The sequence below is a fragment of the Pezoporus flaviventris genome, unplaced genomic scaffold (assembly GCF_033815535.1).
Source record: "Pezoporus flaviventris isolate CSIRO_AGI_PZ_B2104156 unplaced genomic scaffold, CSIRO_AGI_Pfla_v1 ptg000047l, whole genome shotgun sequence".
NCBI classification, from domain to species: domain Eukaryota; kingdom Metazoa; phylum Chordata; class Aves; order Psittaciformes; family Psittacidae; genus Pezoporus; species Pezoporus flaviventris.
The window spans coordinates 9941403-9960188 of record NW_026892595.1 but is presented as its reverse complement, the minus strand read 5'-3'; the positions used below and the strand labels follow the sequence as shown (position 1 = coordinate 9960188).

Sequence of the window (18786 nt, the reverse complement as noted above, 5' to 3'; positions counted from 1 at the left end):
TAAGCCACAAACACAGCACTGGAACAAGCCCCCTGAATCATCAAATCCAGTCCTCTGCTAATGCGCACCTATAAATCCTATGTTTAGTATACGGAGTTTCGCCCAAACAGAAAAAGGCTTCCCAAGGTTATTCTCAACGTGAAACTTTTCTGAAAACCTTATCTATGGCAGCCATTTACTTATTGCAGTGTTAAACAAATACATAACTATCTTTCTAGGTGAAGTAATACAAAACAATTCTAAAGGTTCCCGCTCACAGTATTACCCTGCAACGTAACAAAGCACAATTCCCAGTATACTAGGGATTTTTTTTGGTGAAGAGCCCTGTTAGTAATCCTTTATTACCTGTAATTTTAGTTTAAATTAGAATGATATACTAAGGATTGACGTACGCTTTGAAAATATTACAAATTAACAAACAAATCTGATGCTTCTACTGAATCAGAAGCCTTCTAGAAGTTACGAGTTACTGCCTTAAAATTTTAAGTTTTAATTAGAAAAAGGATTTTTGAGATCCCAAAGCATTTCAACGGTATTTAAAATGCTAATTTGTAATTTTGTGTTTTGGCTGCTATGCTTCAGAATACCACAATGATTTGAAAATTGTTCTTTGGCTAAGAAAACAAGCCTGAAGCAACAATGATTTGCCAGGCCACACTGTTAAACCCTGAAAAAAAAATAAAACAGAAGACTGATGCTTATCTTAGAAACACTGATGACATGTTAAAAGCTGTGCCAATGCTACCGCTAAAATAATGGAAGCAACAGCCCCTCAAAAACGAACATCTGTCAGCTCTAATTTCTACTGCGGTTACATTTATGTTTTCATGGTTTGTAATAGCTAGGCAGTAACTTGTAAAAAAAATAATAAAAAATTACATTTTCATATTCAACTTGACTGCTATCAGTTTTCACTAAAATTAAAGTTTCCTTAAAACATCCTGTATCAGCCATGTGTATTCATTCAGACACCATTTGCCCTTAAGGTAACCACACATTTTGGGCTGATGAGCCACAATCTCTGCTGCAGAAATTTGAGGTTTTGGATTTTTCTCTACCTGAAGCTTACCTCCTCTCACATGGAGAAAATGGAATGAGCACATTCTTTCAATTGTTTCTTTACTGCATGTGAGAAGTCCCTGGTTGTTTCCCCTAACCTTTCTCTATTCCTACCATCATAACCCTTATAGTGCGCTGTGAGGTGAATCATTTTCTAGTTTCAAGAATACAATTGCATTCAGTATGTGTGCATTGACATTGTCATACTCTTCACCAGAGACTAAGCATCCTTCACAGAGACAAAAAAGATGTATGGGGAGGAATGGAAAGGTATGGCACGTATTTCACTAAAAGGGAGTAAACTCATTATACTTTCAAAAACGGTTCTTGGAATTGTGCACACACTTACCATTTAAGGGTAGGTACTGGGAAGGTGAACCCTTAATATGCCTCTACTTCCACCATTAGAGAAGAAGAATGCCATCATATGTACAATAAAGATACATGAAGAGCTTAACTAACACTGGGTAGTTTAGAATGTTTCACCTCCTGATTTCCTAGTTAATTTATTTAAAGTATTTGGGTAAAAAAAAAATAAAGCAGGATTCACTAGAAGCCAGCTAAATTTATCCTATTTGTTAACAAGTACCCGAATACTTTTATTATTACAGAAGTTTGTAGAAAAATAGATATGGAAACACAAAAACTGTTTTTGAATACTATCATGAAGATCAGCTCCTGAAGCAAGATGAAAATCAGAATCTGCCTGATCACTAGCACAGAAATTGCTATGGTTGTCTGCCAGTGCCACAGGTAGAAGCAATAGAACGATAAAACCATGAGTGGCATGGAAAGGGTGAATGGTCTGCTGGTCACTCATACAACATTTGCATCAGAAATTTGGGTCTTAAACAGACACTTTTCCTCCTCCCCAACAAAAGGGAATGAATACCATGTGGTTAAACCTCTGGCAAATCTTTACTTAATTCAATACAGGGATCGGATAGCAAAATTTTACTGTAGTATGAAAGAGAATTGACAAGTTTACAGAGCACTTAAAATCACATTTGTTTCAGGGATGTTGTAAAGTGCAAATGGTTGGAGAACAGAAAGTACCAGCATTAAGTATCACATATCCTTGTCCTGCTCTTACACCTTTCCGTAAGTATCAGTTTCAGCCAGAAAGAGGACACTCATCTAATTTTTACAACACTTTGGTGTTATCGAAGTCTGGTCAAATATTTTTATCTGGCTAATTTTCTCTCAGTTATTCACAAATTAACAGTACAATGAAGTGACCTAAAATTTTTCTAGGGTAAGGATGTACTAGATATTTTCAAAAATGGGATCACACTCTGAGGGAAAGTCTTCATACTTACCAGATACTACTGCATGCCTAAAGCTCTAATAGGATAACTGTAAACTTGTTTGATTAAAAAAAGAAATAGTTCAAGATTATACTTATTTACATTCAATTATTTTAAAACATATTCATATAAAATTAATTTTCATATGAAAACCTGAAGTTGGCAAGGTTAGAAAGAACATCCGCTCAGTAGTAAAGGCCAAAGCACTAAACTGCACTGTCAGCTAGGCACACTGCAATCCAGTTAAGTATTGAAGCAGTTTCTCCATTTCACTCATAGAGGTAGTTCATTCAACTAAATCTGGGAGCTGGATTATCCTTTTCTAAGAAACTGCTTTCTGCTCTACAATAAATGGTGTTAAGAAGGAAAAAAAAAAGTTTCAAGCTAGCTGCAGAGCTCTGACATGCACACTAGATATCCAAGAAATGTATTAAAATAACTATATTCTGAATCAACCTTTTCTCGACAGTTATTCAAATGTTAAGTAGCTTCCTAGCTTCCATCCCAGTGAAGGTTAACATGTACAAAATCACCCTGTAGGTCAGAAATTTATCATTTGCTGCTCTCTAACGCAGAAATTGTGTACAAATTACAAGTCTGAAAAAACCATACATTAAACACCACAATTGCGAATACAGCCAATGACAGAGATAATGGTATTTTTACTAGTCTAGAGAACAGGTGAGACTGTTTCAGGGTAAAAGGAATAGCCTTTCATTAGGCTATCTGGTATAGCTTGGAACAACAGAGAGAACCTGAAATAGAAACACCAGCTCCAAGCTAACAACACACCGCATTTAGTAGCTACATGGGAAGCACTGAAGCCTGCAGTACCAGGGTAAAAACCAGTACGTGTAAAACCATCAGGTTCCTCATCCCCCAAGAACATGTGCTTACCTGAAAAAGAGATTGAGCACACAGTATTTTGCCTATTTTTTTCAAATAAATCTATTTTTCCTATAAAATGTATTACACCTACCTACTAGGTTTGCTTTGAACAGATCAGATCTCTCATTTCTGTAAGCAAATACGAACAAAAATTTGATCTCTCTGCTTGAAACAGCCTTTTGTGACAGGATTAATGTGCAAAATCATTCTGCAGCAACCCACTGCAATCCCTATAGAATCTGCCATAAGCAAGCTTGATGGAAACTCTGCTTGGATTTCTCTTTGTGGTACAGGTCACCATGATACTTATAAATAGCTAAAATCATCCTGATGTTGTGTTGTTCTCAAGAGCATAAGTCACAAAATACTGCTGCAAAAGCCAGTTGTTCCTGGCTGAATTTCTATCAAAATATAGTCTGGCCCTATCTACTACTTGTAATGCGCAGAAAATGATAACAAAAATAAATACACCACAAAGTATTTTAAAAGGTAATAACATGTAACCTTGGAAGATATTTATTGCCCCCAAATTGACATTTTTTACACTACCCCAAAGATCTAGCATACAAATAACTTCAGGAAGTGCATTTATGAAATGAACCATACCTAATAAAACCTAATACTGCAAAAACCAATTATGTTGATGTAAACAATGAAAGCTGACGGGTCGCCAACAGCAAGGTATGTCTTAACTCACAGTAACATCCTTTTCAATCATCAGACAGGAGGAAAACCAAACCAAAACACAAAACAGAAAAATCCAAGTGATTTTCCTTCAGAAGCCTTTAACTGAGTTTCAAAGTAGATATAGGGTTTTATCTGCCTGATTTAGTAAGCCTTTTAACAAATGAGGCTGTAATTAGGAATAATGATAGTGGAACAAGCAAAGTTGGAATCATACATATTAATTCTAACTTTAGAAGATGCCCACTCTTAATGACATTTGAGGCTCCTTCTTTTCATAGACGGTTATTTCATCTTCAAAGTGGTGGAGCTGTGGTGGAAATTTTCCACAGCACCTGTACCAGCACAAGAATTTCTTGCTAGGAATTCAGCCACAAGTACTGTGTCGGCTCAGGCCATGACCACACTCTCGCAGCACCACCTTTTAGTAAGTCTAGAGTATTCCGGAGGTTACAGTCAAAGAGGCTATGGAAGCTCATAAGAATTCACACAATCCCATGTGGTGCTACACCCAAGGCTGCAATTGTTTCTTCTGAACTGCTCAGCTGCTACCAGAATGTAGTACAATTGCCATGTTTAAGGCTTCTTTGAATTTTAATCATCACATTTCTCTAAAACTCTGGAAGCAAGCCACATCAGTAAGAGTTCATGGCCAATCTTTGTCAAAATCAATACGGGAGATTGTGTAGAAAAGGTTGGGTTTGATTTGACAATCTTGATCAGATTGTCACATGACATCTAAGTTGTATGAAATCAGAAAACTTGCAGCACGCACTTCTGATTGAGCACAAATACTGCACATACCTTCAATCAAATGCCAAACATGGACTTCTGGCACTGTATTAAAAAACCCTACACAAAGACAGGTTACATGCGTTACAAACCTGTACTAATCCTTAAAGACTGACAGAGTTTAAGGAAGAATCCAAAATTCTACTGGATACTGATACATCCAGTAATAATAAAAAAAATAGATAAAGAAATACATTCAAATCCCATTCCAAAAAGAAAACCTGGTATAAAACCCACCTGCTAGCTAAGAAACTGTTTCTGTTACATCTTAACAAAATTGTCAAAAAAAACACATTTTATTTCTTGTATGATTTCCATTCTTCCATGCACACAAACCTGCACTAATTCTGGATATTTACTTTAAAGCAGTATCACGTAAGAAAGTTGGGTCTGTTCAGCCTGGAGAAGAGAAGGCTGCGTGGAGACCTCATAGCAGCCTTACAGTATCTGAAGGGGGCCTAGAGGGCTGGGGAGGGACTCTTCATTAGGGACTGTAGTGATAGGACAAGGGGTAATGGGTTAAAGCTTAAACAGGGAAGTTTAGATTGGATATAAGGAGGAAATTCTTTCCTGTTAGGATGGTGAGGCACTGGAATAGGTTGCCTAGGGAGGTTGTGAATGCTCCATCCCTGGCAGTGTTCAGGACCAGGTTGGACGAAGCCTTGGGTGATATGGTTTAGTGTGAGGTGTCCCTGCCCATGCAGGGGGGTTGGAACGTGATGATCTTAAGGTCCTTTCCAACCCTAACCATTCTATGATTCTATGATACAGATAATTCTAGGGGGAAAAACATCACTGCTGCAGATCCACAACAGAAGACAATTGTGCTAAGACAATGTAACTCCCTTAATGTGAAGAAAAAAAAAAGAGCTGGTTTTCATATACATGAATTAGAGAATCAAAATTTAGTATTTTCCAAATACTACTTATATTAAAGTCAAGAACACATAAAAAGATATAAATCAAGCCCTGTGAAAAATGGTCCATGGATACCTAGACTCCAAAGGATAAACCAGCCACAACAAAAGAAAATCCAACTCAACAACAAGAGCAAAGACAACGTTCTGTATTCACTACTTGAGTAGAACAGAAGTGCTCTGCCACTGAAATTCTCTTCAGCAGATGACTCCAGTTCTTCACATATCCAAAATTGGATTATTTTTCCCCCATCACTTACAATTCTCCCATTTCCTCTTTGCTTCTAAATGATCTCACAAGTGCTCTCAGCCCCCTTCCTATGATCTCCCTGTAATTCCAACCCTGTTTGTGTCACAGCCCACCATCAAAACTTTGTGGCTTCTCACATTCTGCTTCCACAAAGTCTTCAATTCATACCCACATTAGCCTTGTCACTTGCAAATTCACTTCATTTTCCTGCTATCCTTTCACCTGAAACACCGTTCCTGTATCCCACATCTGTCTCAGAAAGCTTTCACCCTACCCATTCAGCTGACTTTTTTTTTTTTTTTACAAATCACCCTTCTACAGATTCACATGTATATTGTCTCTTTTACTGGGTTCTAAATACATTTTATACTAGAGAAGTATTTTTAAAGGTGCTGCAAATGCTAGCTGTCCACATCCGAAACATCAGAGCGTTATGTGGAGTGTTAACCAGACACAGTTATATAATGCAGGCTTCTCCAGGGAGTTAAGGAAAGCTCTGGAAGAGTATCTCTTTTACACTGATCATTCAGGACTCCAGACAAAGCAGAACATTTTTTTTTTCCCTCCACTGAAGAGTGCTTTTAGTTTTACCAAAATAGTATTGCTCTAGATGAGAAAAGAACCTCCATGCCCCTTGACCTCAGGGTTTACAGGAACAGCAGTACGCTACCTGGCATGGTGCTCTCCATCATCTTTAGCAACGAAAAGCATTTTATGTACACTCCAATAGCTGAACTCACCAATAAATGGAATAGAAGCCAGCGAGTCACCAGGTGGGCTGGAACCTGATGCTTTCCTTTCTTCTATTCTTTTTATGTGGACTTCTCTCCGAGCATCATTAGGTAACCAACAGGTAGTGTCTGAGGCTGCCTCTTGGTCATTTACAGCAAGAATGTAGGACTGATGCCTCAAAGGCTGCGGAGTCTGGTGGCCAGAAGGTGATTTGTCCCGCATGACCACCGTGTCTTTGTCATTTTCCTGAACATCTGTTTGCAGAGTTTCAGGCTCATGGACATCTTCCCTTTCGAAATCATGAATTTTTTGTCTCATGGAACCATCTATTTTGTCAGAGGTAGTTGAACTCTCACTTGGCTGGACAAGTTTGGCGGAAGCTGGAGACAGAGAGGAGGGTGGGATGGTTTTGCCAGTTTCTGTTTTGTGATCTGGGGCACCTTCTGCTCGGATCCTTGACTGTTGGTTTAACAGACCACTCTGATGCAAGTGATTCACTGTTCTTTGGTCTTTGCTGGCAACAGCATCCAGGCCCTGGTTAAGGGGAAATGATGGTTTTGCTGCATAGGGAGCAGAGTTCTTCAAAGAACTACTTTTAGAACTTCTGGCTGGCGTGAGAGACAATCTCTCCTGTGAAACAGTTGTAGATTTTGAAACTCCCCCAGGAGTTTGCAAATCTCGAGAAGGCTGTAACATTTTTATATCTGGTGCAACTTTCTGAAAATGAGAACCAGGCAGAGAAGCTCTACTCCCTGTTCTCCTGTTGTCTGAAATATAAGCACTAGGAGCCACAGGAAAATTTTGCCCTCTAAGGGACATATGAAACGCATGCTGTCTAGATCTCTCATAAATACCCCGCCGGTCATCTTGTTCAGTAAACCCTGTCCACTTGTAAGTCTTTCTCCTATCTCCATTTGTATCTGCAATCAGATTCTCAGAATGGAAATTTTCTAGCACTTCACCCTGTTTGCTGAGATAATCCCATGACCGAGCCCTGTGGTTCCTAGCATTAACTGAAGGTGAAGTTAGAGTATCTTGTGAAGCACTTCGTGGCCACTCTTTCATCAACACAGGATCTTCAAGTCTTTCCTGGGATACGCTTCTCTGCCGGATCTGAACAGACTGTGGAACCCTGTCGTGAGAGGTGCTCCTGCGCCGTACCTGAGAAGCAGTGCGATTTGGCACCACTTGATTATAATCAGTTGTATTCTGAGAAGCTGCTCTTAAGCTATCCAACCTTTCCTGTATTGTTCGGGAGCCATACATGTGCATGCGCCTATTATCAATGTACTCTTTGTAAGTTTTGTAGGTCTTCCAGTCTATATGCTGGTGGGAGGTTGGAGAACTGTAATGATTAGTAGAGACTGAGGATGAGTCTGTGACTTGAGCAGCAGGTCTAGTGCTTGGGATTGCTTCTGGACATACTACATAGTTTGAAGCTTTACTTAGTGCTCCAGATGGATCAGCTGGCCTCGTTATTTGAGTCTGAGGAAGTACAATGGCAGTGGACACTGAAGAAGGTGGTGACGTTGTCCGTGCTTTTAGACTGGTTTGATCTTTCAAGCCATATCTTACTTCCTCTGTCCTGTGTGATGGACCAGCATGATTATTTCTACAGGATGGCAAATCTACAGCCTTCTCAGAAGGCACAATAACAGTCCTTATGGTTTCATTGCAAACACACACGGCTGTATTTGATTTTGCAATGTCTGTTGGTGACGGAGGCACTTGTATTTCCATTCTGTAGGCTCTTTCTGGCTGTGTCACTGCCCGTACTGGTCTACTGACTTGCTGTTTCCCTAGTGAGAAGTCAGAAGATAGCTTGTCACCAGCTTGTGCCATCACAGAAGGTGCGGATGTCAGGCGTGGATAACATATTGGCGGTGGTTCAGGTATGTTGTGGGCATTACCACTGTAGGCTTCGTTGCCTTTCAGGTAGGCATCTTGGGAATACGCCTGTGGAGAGAAGATTAAGTGAGTATTCAGTAGTGAGGGAAATGGAAAAGCTCTCCATTTGCACCACCAAGCTTCAAGAGGGGAAACACAAGTACAGAATTCACATAATCTTAGATGTTAGTTAAAAAAAAGATAAAAATAGTGTTCCACCCCCTTAGTCCCTTAGAAACAAAACAAGCAAGATCATTACACACATTCCCCCCTAATTCCACCCCCCAAAAAAAATAAATAAAAAAAACTGAAGACCAATTCTGTGAAATACTGCAGGCATGGCACTGAGGCAAGTTTCCCAAAATCCATGAGCACACAACACAGTATTTTTCTCTCCCTTAATTTTGCTTTCTACCATGATGCTTCACACATTCTTCCCATTTAAGCTTCACTTTGCTGGAAAGCAAAATTTCACAGCAACCGACAGGTTAAAATGCTGCATAATAAATTCAACTAGCACTAGAAAATTCTCTCTTCATTTAGTGTACAAAAGAACCATGTTCACTTAATGTAGTACATATGAAAACTACACATGAAAATACATACACACACCCCTCTGTCTTGTACATAAAAGCTACTGTTCCTAAACATAAAACAAGTAAGTTGAAGCAGTAATATCTTTGTTGTGAGCCAACACCCTATAAGTCATCTTACATTTTACAGGAGACAGCCACCATATGGCACACAAATGTTGCTGCAAAAATATTACTAATATTTAACATTTTTAACTTTAAGGTACAAGCAGTATGAAAATTCATGCTTATCCACTACTGTCCACACACAGTATTAAAATCTCCAATTAATTTCCTTGGTGCATTTATTTGCACCTTTATGATTAAAAGCCTGACTCCTGAGGAAAAAAAAAACGGTTCTATTACACTTATTTTACTTTTTAAAAAAGCAGTATCTATCATTGTGAAATTAACAGAACGTTCAAAATAATAAATCAATGAGAAGCACACAGCATATTTAAACAGTATCTTATTACTGAAAAACTTTAGCATGACTTTGTTCAGTTTAAACATAATGAGATAAAGAGCCAATGCACAGCCTGCCAATGCAACGGAAGATTAAAATGATTTCTCAGGGCTTTTACACACTTAGGCGTGGTATCATATCACAGCATTTCCTGTCCAAATCATAACATGCTCAATTCCAGAATATCAATGTGCTCTGTCTTAACAGTAGACAGGTTATAAAAGCCCAAGTGCAGCCATAAAATTAATACAGAGCAAAGTACAGAGGAGGGCGAGGCATTTACAACAGTGCTGCAATGTTACACCGAGCATTAGTGAAGTGCAAAATATTAAAGCATACTGAGAGAAAACCGACCAAGTAACGCAGGCACAAACCGCAAATTAGGAGATTAGCATTATGAAGAAAATTCAGCTCAGACTATCTATCTCATTTCCAGCAAACTTGCTGTTTCATATTCTTAAGAAAAACATGCCTTACAAAACCATCAGAGAAATGGCTACTGTACATTCCTTACCAGTGCTGTGACATCCTTTGTAAACTGCAGCTGGCAGAAAACAGGAAAACAGTAAAAGCTGCTTACAGATGTAAAGACAGAATTATCTTGTCATACTGATGTTGAATACAGAAAGCTAAAAATACAACTACACTGATTTCACTGGAAGGTACCAAGAGAGGTAAAGGGCAGTAGAGCACAAAAAATAACTTCACCCTCCTTGTGAGCACATCCATCTCAGGCTTTCATCTGCTCCTTGCGTTTATCCTCTACCTTTACAGAAAGCGAAATACATTTGTGCCATTTTGCCTTGGTGCATCCCTACAGCTGCCTGCAGAGAGCTCTGGCTCTATGCAGCAAGACTTCCCTTCCACTACAGCAACGTTACTGTCTCTCATTTCCCCTGGGCTGCTACCATCCCTGCCTTCCTGGTGACGAAACAACGGCTTTATTATGCATTTATAACAGCACACCCCTTCCCCACATATATATGAACATGACCACAAGCTGTCAGCTGACTGCAGCTGCTTTCATGCTCTGTATCTGAAATTAGAGGAATGATGCTGCAGAAACACTCTACTCATGTGATTTGTATTTTTTTCCTCCTCCACTCATAGTAAAAAATCAAGCCAGGTTTCCACTGGCACATTTAATGGAGGGGAAGAACATAGATAAATATTTCTAAGTCTTTAAATAAATGACTATTTAGGAACTTGACAGGCTGTAAGAATTTAATATATATATATGTATCTATAAATGGAAAAGATGCTGAAAACCCAGAAAACATATAGAGCAAGAGACAACTGTCATGCAAAGGAAACAAAAATAATCACCACCTCAATCAGAAAACAATTATTAATTTATACAGCTCATAAAACAGTTCAAAACCTTGATACACACACATTACACCAATATAAAATGCACTGCGTTTATGTGTTTGTAAAACATGCCCCTCACAAACAATGCTTCATTGACTTTGACAGCAGAAAGGCTGAATTCCAAAACCAGCGTGATCTGCTCATAGCTGAAGACTACAAATGAGTTTAAAAATCAGGTCTGAACTCTTGACAAAATGTATCACAGATACATCTCTTCAGAAGCCAGCATTCTCACAGGGCTCAAAATTAGATCAGCTAGGCTTTCTTCTCCCTCCAGTAAAGAGTATGTTTCCATGATGCAGGTGTATCCAGACAGACTGCCAGTCCTGAATGAGACAGTTACTGGAAGAAAGGTTATGATGAGGGAAGTGTCATTCTTTCAAGCTCATTCCACCCACTTCCCAAGAAATCACTGAAACAAAGCTAAACTTTCTTCCGAGCAAGAAAAAGTTTATAAACGGGAGCTGTGACATTGTAACAAAGAATATTAATTCTCTTTGCTTCATAATTCCAATCAAGGGCCTAAAAACGAATACTGCAACTTGCAAAGAAATGCACTGATCTGTTCTGAATAATGTCACACTAAATGCTGCACCATCCACTTTTTACTATGAGCTATTTTAATTGCTTTAACTAGAAAGTAAAGTTAAATTTTAAGAAGAGGCTTTGGAGACTAAAAAATATGAAGCATGCCAACGTATTTATTAGTTTTCATACACTATTTTGACACTTTAACATTTTGCAACTATATATAAACCACAGTTTAAATACTACTCTCCTCTCCCTTTAGTTCCTCAAATGATATAGCTATGTGGAAATACTACCTTAATCTCCAAGTGACTGCAACAGAGGATATACTCAACAAAAAGCCATTAGGGTAGGGCTTAAACTTAAGTCTTTAAAGAGCCTTATAAATAAATGAAAAAAAAGCCTTCCAACTTAAAAATAAAAATTTAATATCCAGATCATTAACGCTCCTGATTCAGACACCAGCCAAGCCACTCAAACTCCGACAGGAGCCAGGTACTCGGCAGTTACCCAGAAGGTCCAACACAACTGAAAACATGGTGTTTTATGAGCAATTTCCCACCTTCTCAAAACAACAGCAGTTATGGAAAGCTTACCATACAAATACACCAATTCAGAGTGACATAAAGAGCTGTGATGGATAACAGCTTTGCAACAATTACTAGAAGAAAACTGCTGCACTTACGGAAAGAACTCAGTGTGTTTCCAGTTACTGTGTACAATTTCTTCCCCACCTTGCAGCTTGGTTTTGTTTGCACCAAGTTTGCAAACATCTGTGGCAAAGAATTAATTTCTTATTGTGAATCTGTATAACAGTTAGCACATTAAGGGTTTAACTGTTAAGGTAATACATTCGTGTATGATATACAAAATGAATTTTAAGCCAATAAAACATTATATAAGGTATTTTTACAAGGCATTTTATTAACCCTCTAAAATTCAGCTAAGAGTTTTGCTTGCGTTTTTGCCTCACTTGGTTTTATGCCATTTATGTGAGAATAATGACAGCTAATGTACAATGATATGTCTTGGTAAGAATCACAGTGAAACCCCATACTTCCAAGAACTTTAACCAACCATGTCCTATACCCCTTAGTCCAAATCCATAAAAGCACATAGGCATATGCTTCACTGAGGATAAGCATGCTTCACTACGCTTCACTAGAGGATAAATAATAACACTGATTTCAACCGAACTACTTAAAAAATTGGAGATAAGCGCTTTGGTGAATCAAGCTAACATGCCCAGCACCTTGCAAGACTGAACTTGAGGCATTCTTGCTTCTTTCTCCAATCACTTTGACTTCTGATCATGTTTCTCTTCCCCAGCCCAAACCTATTCTCACACTTAACATGAGTACGGGAACTGAACATCTTAAAAGGTTTTCAGCTGTCTTAAAGGAAACACTTTCCAATTACAATTTGCTCTGGCAAGAATGCCAGTAATGCAGCTCAAGAAGTTTCATTTCAGTCAGAGACACCTAGCAATCACTATAGTCAAATAATGTTATCTGAAAAAAATGACCAAAAAAACCCATACACACCTTCTCAATAGCAGTGAAATTTTAATATATCAAATTTAATGCCTTAAGCCCAAGAAATTTAATTTCCAAATACAAGAGGTGTGAAAGACTTCCTTGTGAGTATTAGTCTGTATTGAGATGAGGAGGGTTGATGCAAATAGTATTTTCTAACATAGGAAATGTTAGATAAAGAAGTTTAAGTCTCTTAGGTCACTAGGTCTTCACGTCACACCCCTTCTTCCATTGTACTTGCTGTCAGAGCTTTAATATTAACCTCTGAGTACATAAGTAACTGTGTCAGTTCAAAATCTCGAAGTAAACAAATGGTCCAAGACTCAGGTCTAAACACAGCTATGTATTAAAACATCTCTGTTTATTAAAGTAAGGCAAATGAAAATATTTTACAGTTTGCCAATGAAACAGCCATGTTGCTCCATTGGGTCTGATGCAACTGGACAGTCTCAGGAAAAAAGAAGACAATACTGTTCAAGTTGACTGTGAGCAGACCTGTAGTCAGAGACATGAGGTTACTGTGGCATATGAAACTCTAGAATAAACTCCCTTATGCAAGTTAGTTTTCTTTTATTTTTTAATACGGGTGCATCCCTGGCAATTTCAGGGTACCACAAAGCCTTGAGAGCTGCAAAATTCCATAGATATTGTAAGTATCAGAAATGGCAAAGCAGCAAACTCTTCTGCCCAGCTACCCAACATACTGAAAACGTCCACATCACCTCATCAGAAAAAAGGGAAAAAAAAGAGATGCTTCAATTGACTTTCACTTGCTTTCCTGATCACTCCCATCTAGGATTTTTTTGTTCCCCTACTACCTATGACAAGAGAAACATTTCCATTCAAACATGGTCAACTTTCAGTTAGCGGTAGACAGTTTCAGTGGCCTGTAATTTTACAGAAATATGTAAAATAAAAGATATGCAAGAGGGAACTAAACATATAAAAAAATGTATAAACAGCCCCCTTTTTATTTCCACATTTCTCATAATTCACAGAATGCCCAGTAAAATCTTTTTGGAAATGAAACTACACAGATCCCTCTGGAATGCTAAGGCGTGTTTCAACATTCACATGCTACTAAAATGCATGATGACACCACCTAGGACTAGAAGTAAACCTCCTACCTTTTAGGGCAATTCGTATGAAGAAATGAATTCTTAAAACTTATTCAAAGTGAAACTGTTGGAGGTAAGATAAAAGTTAGGAAAGCTGATTTTCTGAGTTAGTAGACCAGGAAGTGACAGAAAACAAAAGATGAAAGTCAGGATAACTTGGCTGTAGCATGTGTGTTTATATACACATACACACAAAGCAGATATACATATTTACAAATAAATATCTACATATATTTACATATAGCAGACCTGATATATAATCATTAATATGCTGCATAACAAATAACCTTCTAGATGAATAGCTCTAGTGTAGACCATATCAAAGATGCAATTTTTAAGAGTGATATTTTCAAGTGCCTGATACTTCAAAATTCAGTGACCTGGAAGCTATATTCTTCTTCACATACTCAAGGAATGATTAGCAAACAAGCGAATTCCCACATGAAATAATACTGCATATGAAGAACACCCTAACATGTACACATTAGAAACTAAAAACACTACTGACAAGAATCATAACACGGCTGACCTGTAAGTGGACTTAGGAATTTCAATTTTCTCTCTTACGGGAGCACCCTTATATTCAGTACGTTCTGTGCAGCACAAAATGCTTTTGGATGACTGGAAAGTGTCACAGTTTGAACAACTTCTTAGTATTGAATTTGTTATGCAAAGATTACAAACCAGCAACAATTCCATTAAACACACTTAAGAGTTATTTGTAGTCAACCTAAATGTGTCTTTCCATTTGTATGAAGTCAGTGGTACTAAAACCTACAAGAAGCATGAAAAAACACAACACAATCATAGCTGCCAAGAATTCATGTTTTTGTCATGGGCAGAGATGTTTTAAATATCCTCTCCCCCATCCCAAAAGTGACATTTCCAAGATCACACCAGCCAATGAATGACTGATACTGATTACACTAACAGTAGGCTTTCACATGTAATTGCCTTCAAAGTAAGCACTGTGCACATGCCACAGAGGGCGATGACCTGTGGATTGGACCACTTCATTGTTACTATTGATGAATGGGTTTAACCCCGTTTTCAGGAAATTCAATATACCCAGAGGTTCACAGATACATATGGATATTTCTGCAGACTAAACTCAAGGTTTATAAATAGCAAACTAAGGATAGAAACAAGCAACTGTGGTCTTTATGTAGTTAACCTAGCAGTCATCACCATATGGAGCAGACTGCCAAGTACTGTAAAAGTTACCACAACCAGCATTGTTCCTGAATATAATGGAACTATTTCATGCTTGTTGCACTAGATAAACCTTTCATTAACTCCTACTACAATATGCAGTAGTGCTTTGAGTTCTTCTATTTTTACAACATACCTGTATTTAACATTAACAGTTAAATAACATTAACATTTAATATTAACAGTTTACAATGAGTGACAGCAACTTACATAACACAACTTCAGTGACAGAAGTGTAAGTTTTCCCTCAGCTAAGAAGGGCATAATGCACCTTCCCATTTTTGGTCACTTTGCACTTACACTGACCCTACCACTACAGAGATTGTTATCACTTGTAGGAGCTGTACTTCATTCAGGAATAAGAATTTGCTCTGAGGTTTATAATTTATTTAGAGACTTCCACAAAAGCTAATACAGCATTAATGACAAAGACAAAAAGTGAAAAACAAAACAAAACCAGCATGCAGTCTCTCAGCTGAAAACAGAAAGTTACCATCTTTTCACGCTGAGTGAAAGGAGTAACAGTCTATGCTGTTCAAAATGACTGCTCAGCTTTGAGTAGAGCAAAGTTCTTCACCAGATCTTGTAATGAGAACAGTAGATTCTAACATCTGAAGGCTTAAGATGAATAATTACCATCTTCAGAAGAACTGCATAAATTTTTCATTTACAGTGGTGCACTGTGTCTCAAAATACTGCTAACTGTTGTTTTACAAGTTTTTTCCTCCTTTGTGGTGGTCTAAAAGAAAAGCTGCAGGCCATTAACTGCCAGCTTCTATTATAGGATACAATTTATCTTTATGACCTGTATATTGACATGTTGCAACTCTGCCATCAGACTGACACTTGAAAACATATATACTGAAGTTCAGACTGAAAACTTCAGCCATCAGAAGCCCCTCCAACAGGTCTGAGTACATGCAATGTGTAGTCTTGTGGACTGCAGAAAACATGTCTCTTCATGGCTTTCCTCTGCCAGATGCCATGTGGAACTGACAGTCTTCAAGACAAACCCACTTATACCTAAAAACACACTTCATAGCAAACAGGAGCATAATCTCCTTCATGTGGTATCATAATCACATACCAACCCAACCCAACAGCAAACAATTCTTAGTAGGAACTCATACAAAGCTATAGAGGCAATGCAAAGCATCTTTTGCAAAATGAAGACCCACCACTCACAGCTAATCCTCTTCCTATCTTCAAAAGAGGAGCACCACAAACAGAATTCACAACTCTACCACATCTTACAATTCAAAAGAAAGTTTTTTTTTTAAATGACACCTGGCAATTACACATGTCTTAATTCTTTTCCCAGAACTCCCACAGATATTTTTTCTCTTTCCTGTACCACTCAATCTCCTCCAAGAGAATGATATTTTCTTTTTTACTAATAACCTTCTACAGCCCAAAGGCAACAACTATCTTCCTCTGCCACCATTATTTCACTCGTTGATAGAACAACTTAAATTCCAATCATTTTAAATCTATACTTCACCCGAAGCTTGCACTTCTTGTTTCAACAGCAGAAGGAAGATGTGCCTAAGAGCTTCTTGCCCAGTCAAATACAAAGTTTAAACCTACGAATCCTGCCTTGCCCAGATACTTAGACTGTTATGGCTACAAGACTGCACTGGATGCAAACAGCCAGTCAAATAATTTAAAAGTTAGAACTATTCCTACATTTTTATTTATTCACAGTTCAATTACAGAGGGAAAAAAAAAACACCAACAAAAAAAAACAAAACCAAAACCAACACCCTAACCACCACTGCCAAACAGCTTTTCATTCCCATTTATTCATGCAACCAAAACCATCCCCTGCCCCCAGCATTCCCTGTCCTGGATTACTGAAGTATTTCTTTATCAAATATTCTCAAAATATAACTTCTATTCTAATATCTTGGCTTGCTGGCCTAACTGGCTGAGTTCCTACACTAGACTCTATCTTCACCTTCAACTCAAAACAGAGATTCTTGGGTTTTTTTCTTTACCCATTAATTTGTCCTTTAATACTGGAAAACAGCTACTGAAACCTGCAGATTTTTCTTAAATGTTATTTAAAGTCAACTCTTACACGATACTGTGTGGATTACAAAATACAATTTTCCAACCACTAACCAGGAAGTGTACCCCTTTCCTATACTTCCAATTACAAATAAACTAGAGCATATCAATACAATAGGTATTTTTCTGATTTTTCACAAGACACACATCATATCTTATCCACAGATCTTTTGGACTTAGAGACATTAAACAGGAGATGAACTAACTCAGTATACATGCAGGACCTCAGCTCAAATGAGGGGCATATAGGCACCAGCGTAACAAAATATTTACAGCAATTCCAATTAAAAATTCTGTGAACGACCATCAGCACATTCCCCCTGCTTCTTTCCTGGAAATGCACAGTTTGAGAGTTATTATCAAAAGCTAATTCTAAGCACCATATGTTATTATTTAATTCAGATTTAGTAATGATTCCCAACTCACTGAGAATTAGACAACCTAGTTAAAGCAACCCAATTTATAATTTCTAACATAAGGAAACTAATCAAAAATGTAATAAAAATACAAACATTATTAACAAGATTTTTTTTTTACAAGAAGCTAGAAATATCACATGCAAAAGGTATTCTCCCCTATATTTAGGTTCCTCTGAAACGTCAAGGGATGTCAAGCAAGTACAGTATCTAAGGAGTGACAGATCTTAGCTCTTTAATTATTTGCTGGTAGCACAGTTTGAAGACTTTGTAACCAACAGCAAGACATTTTTCTTTAGTCAACATACTGTCTGAATATAAGCTTCATAAACATACCAACTGAAGAATGTCCTCGTCTTTTGGCATAACACTAAGTTCCAATATGCTGTCACTGAAAGAAATAGGAAAAAAAAAAACCCAACCATAAGACATGAACTTTCGGAAAAGCTTTTCAGTTATTGTTACAAAGGTGATCCATTAAATTCCATGGAGCAAACCCGTTCAGGAACTCCCACACTAAGTTACAATATCAAATTACTTAACACAACAGAAACCCACTGATTTCCATTAGAACCTTTGCAAATATGAGTAGAGCAGGAACCTGACTGAAGACTACATCTGTGTACTCAGCAAAGTCAGTTTATTAAGCCAATACGCTTTGTCAGTTTTGATTTTGTTTATTTGTTTTGCGGTGTTTTTATTTCCTCCAGCCCTAAGGTACATTAGCCATTTGGAGCTTTTCAGACAAAACAGGGTGTCAAATCTGTGAACACAAGTTAAAAGTTCTCTCTTTATTCCGTTTAAAACTAAAGTCTGCTAGCACTCTAAAATTGCTGGGGAAATGTTGTAACTGCCACATCATGTGAAAAGTGGAGCAACAGCAAGGCAAGCACTGACTTACACCTTTCCACTCCAATCACCTCCTAACAGAATCAACTTAAACATATTTAGTCAGTCAGATGACATCTGAAATATGGATGAA

At 37.9% G+C, this 18786-nt stretch overlaps 1 protein-coding gene across 5 annotated transcripts in view; it reads right to left on the bottom strand.

Moving 5' to 3' along the window:
• ARHGAP21 (Rho GTPase activating protein 21) overlaps positions 1-18786 on the bottom strand; it is a 113100-nt gene that overhangs the window by 19952 nt on the left and 74362 nt on the right. For 4 of the 5 annotated variants that reach the window (XM_061468257.1, XM_061468256.1, XM_061468258.1 and 1 more), the window contains 3 exons: positions 18141-18195; positions 10069-10098; positions 6638-8585 (listed from right to left, as the gene is read on the bottom strand). In XM_061468257.1, the coding sequence (XP_061324241.1) occupies positions 6638-8585; positions 10069-10098; positions 18141-18195 (2033 nt within the window). The remainder of the gene's footprint in view (positions 1-6637; positions 8586-10068; positions 10099-18140; positions 18196-18786) is intronic. The other variant, XM_061468259.1, reaches the window with a different exon arrangement.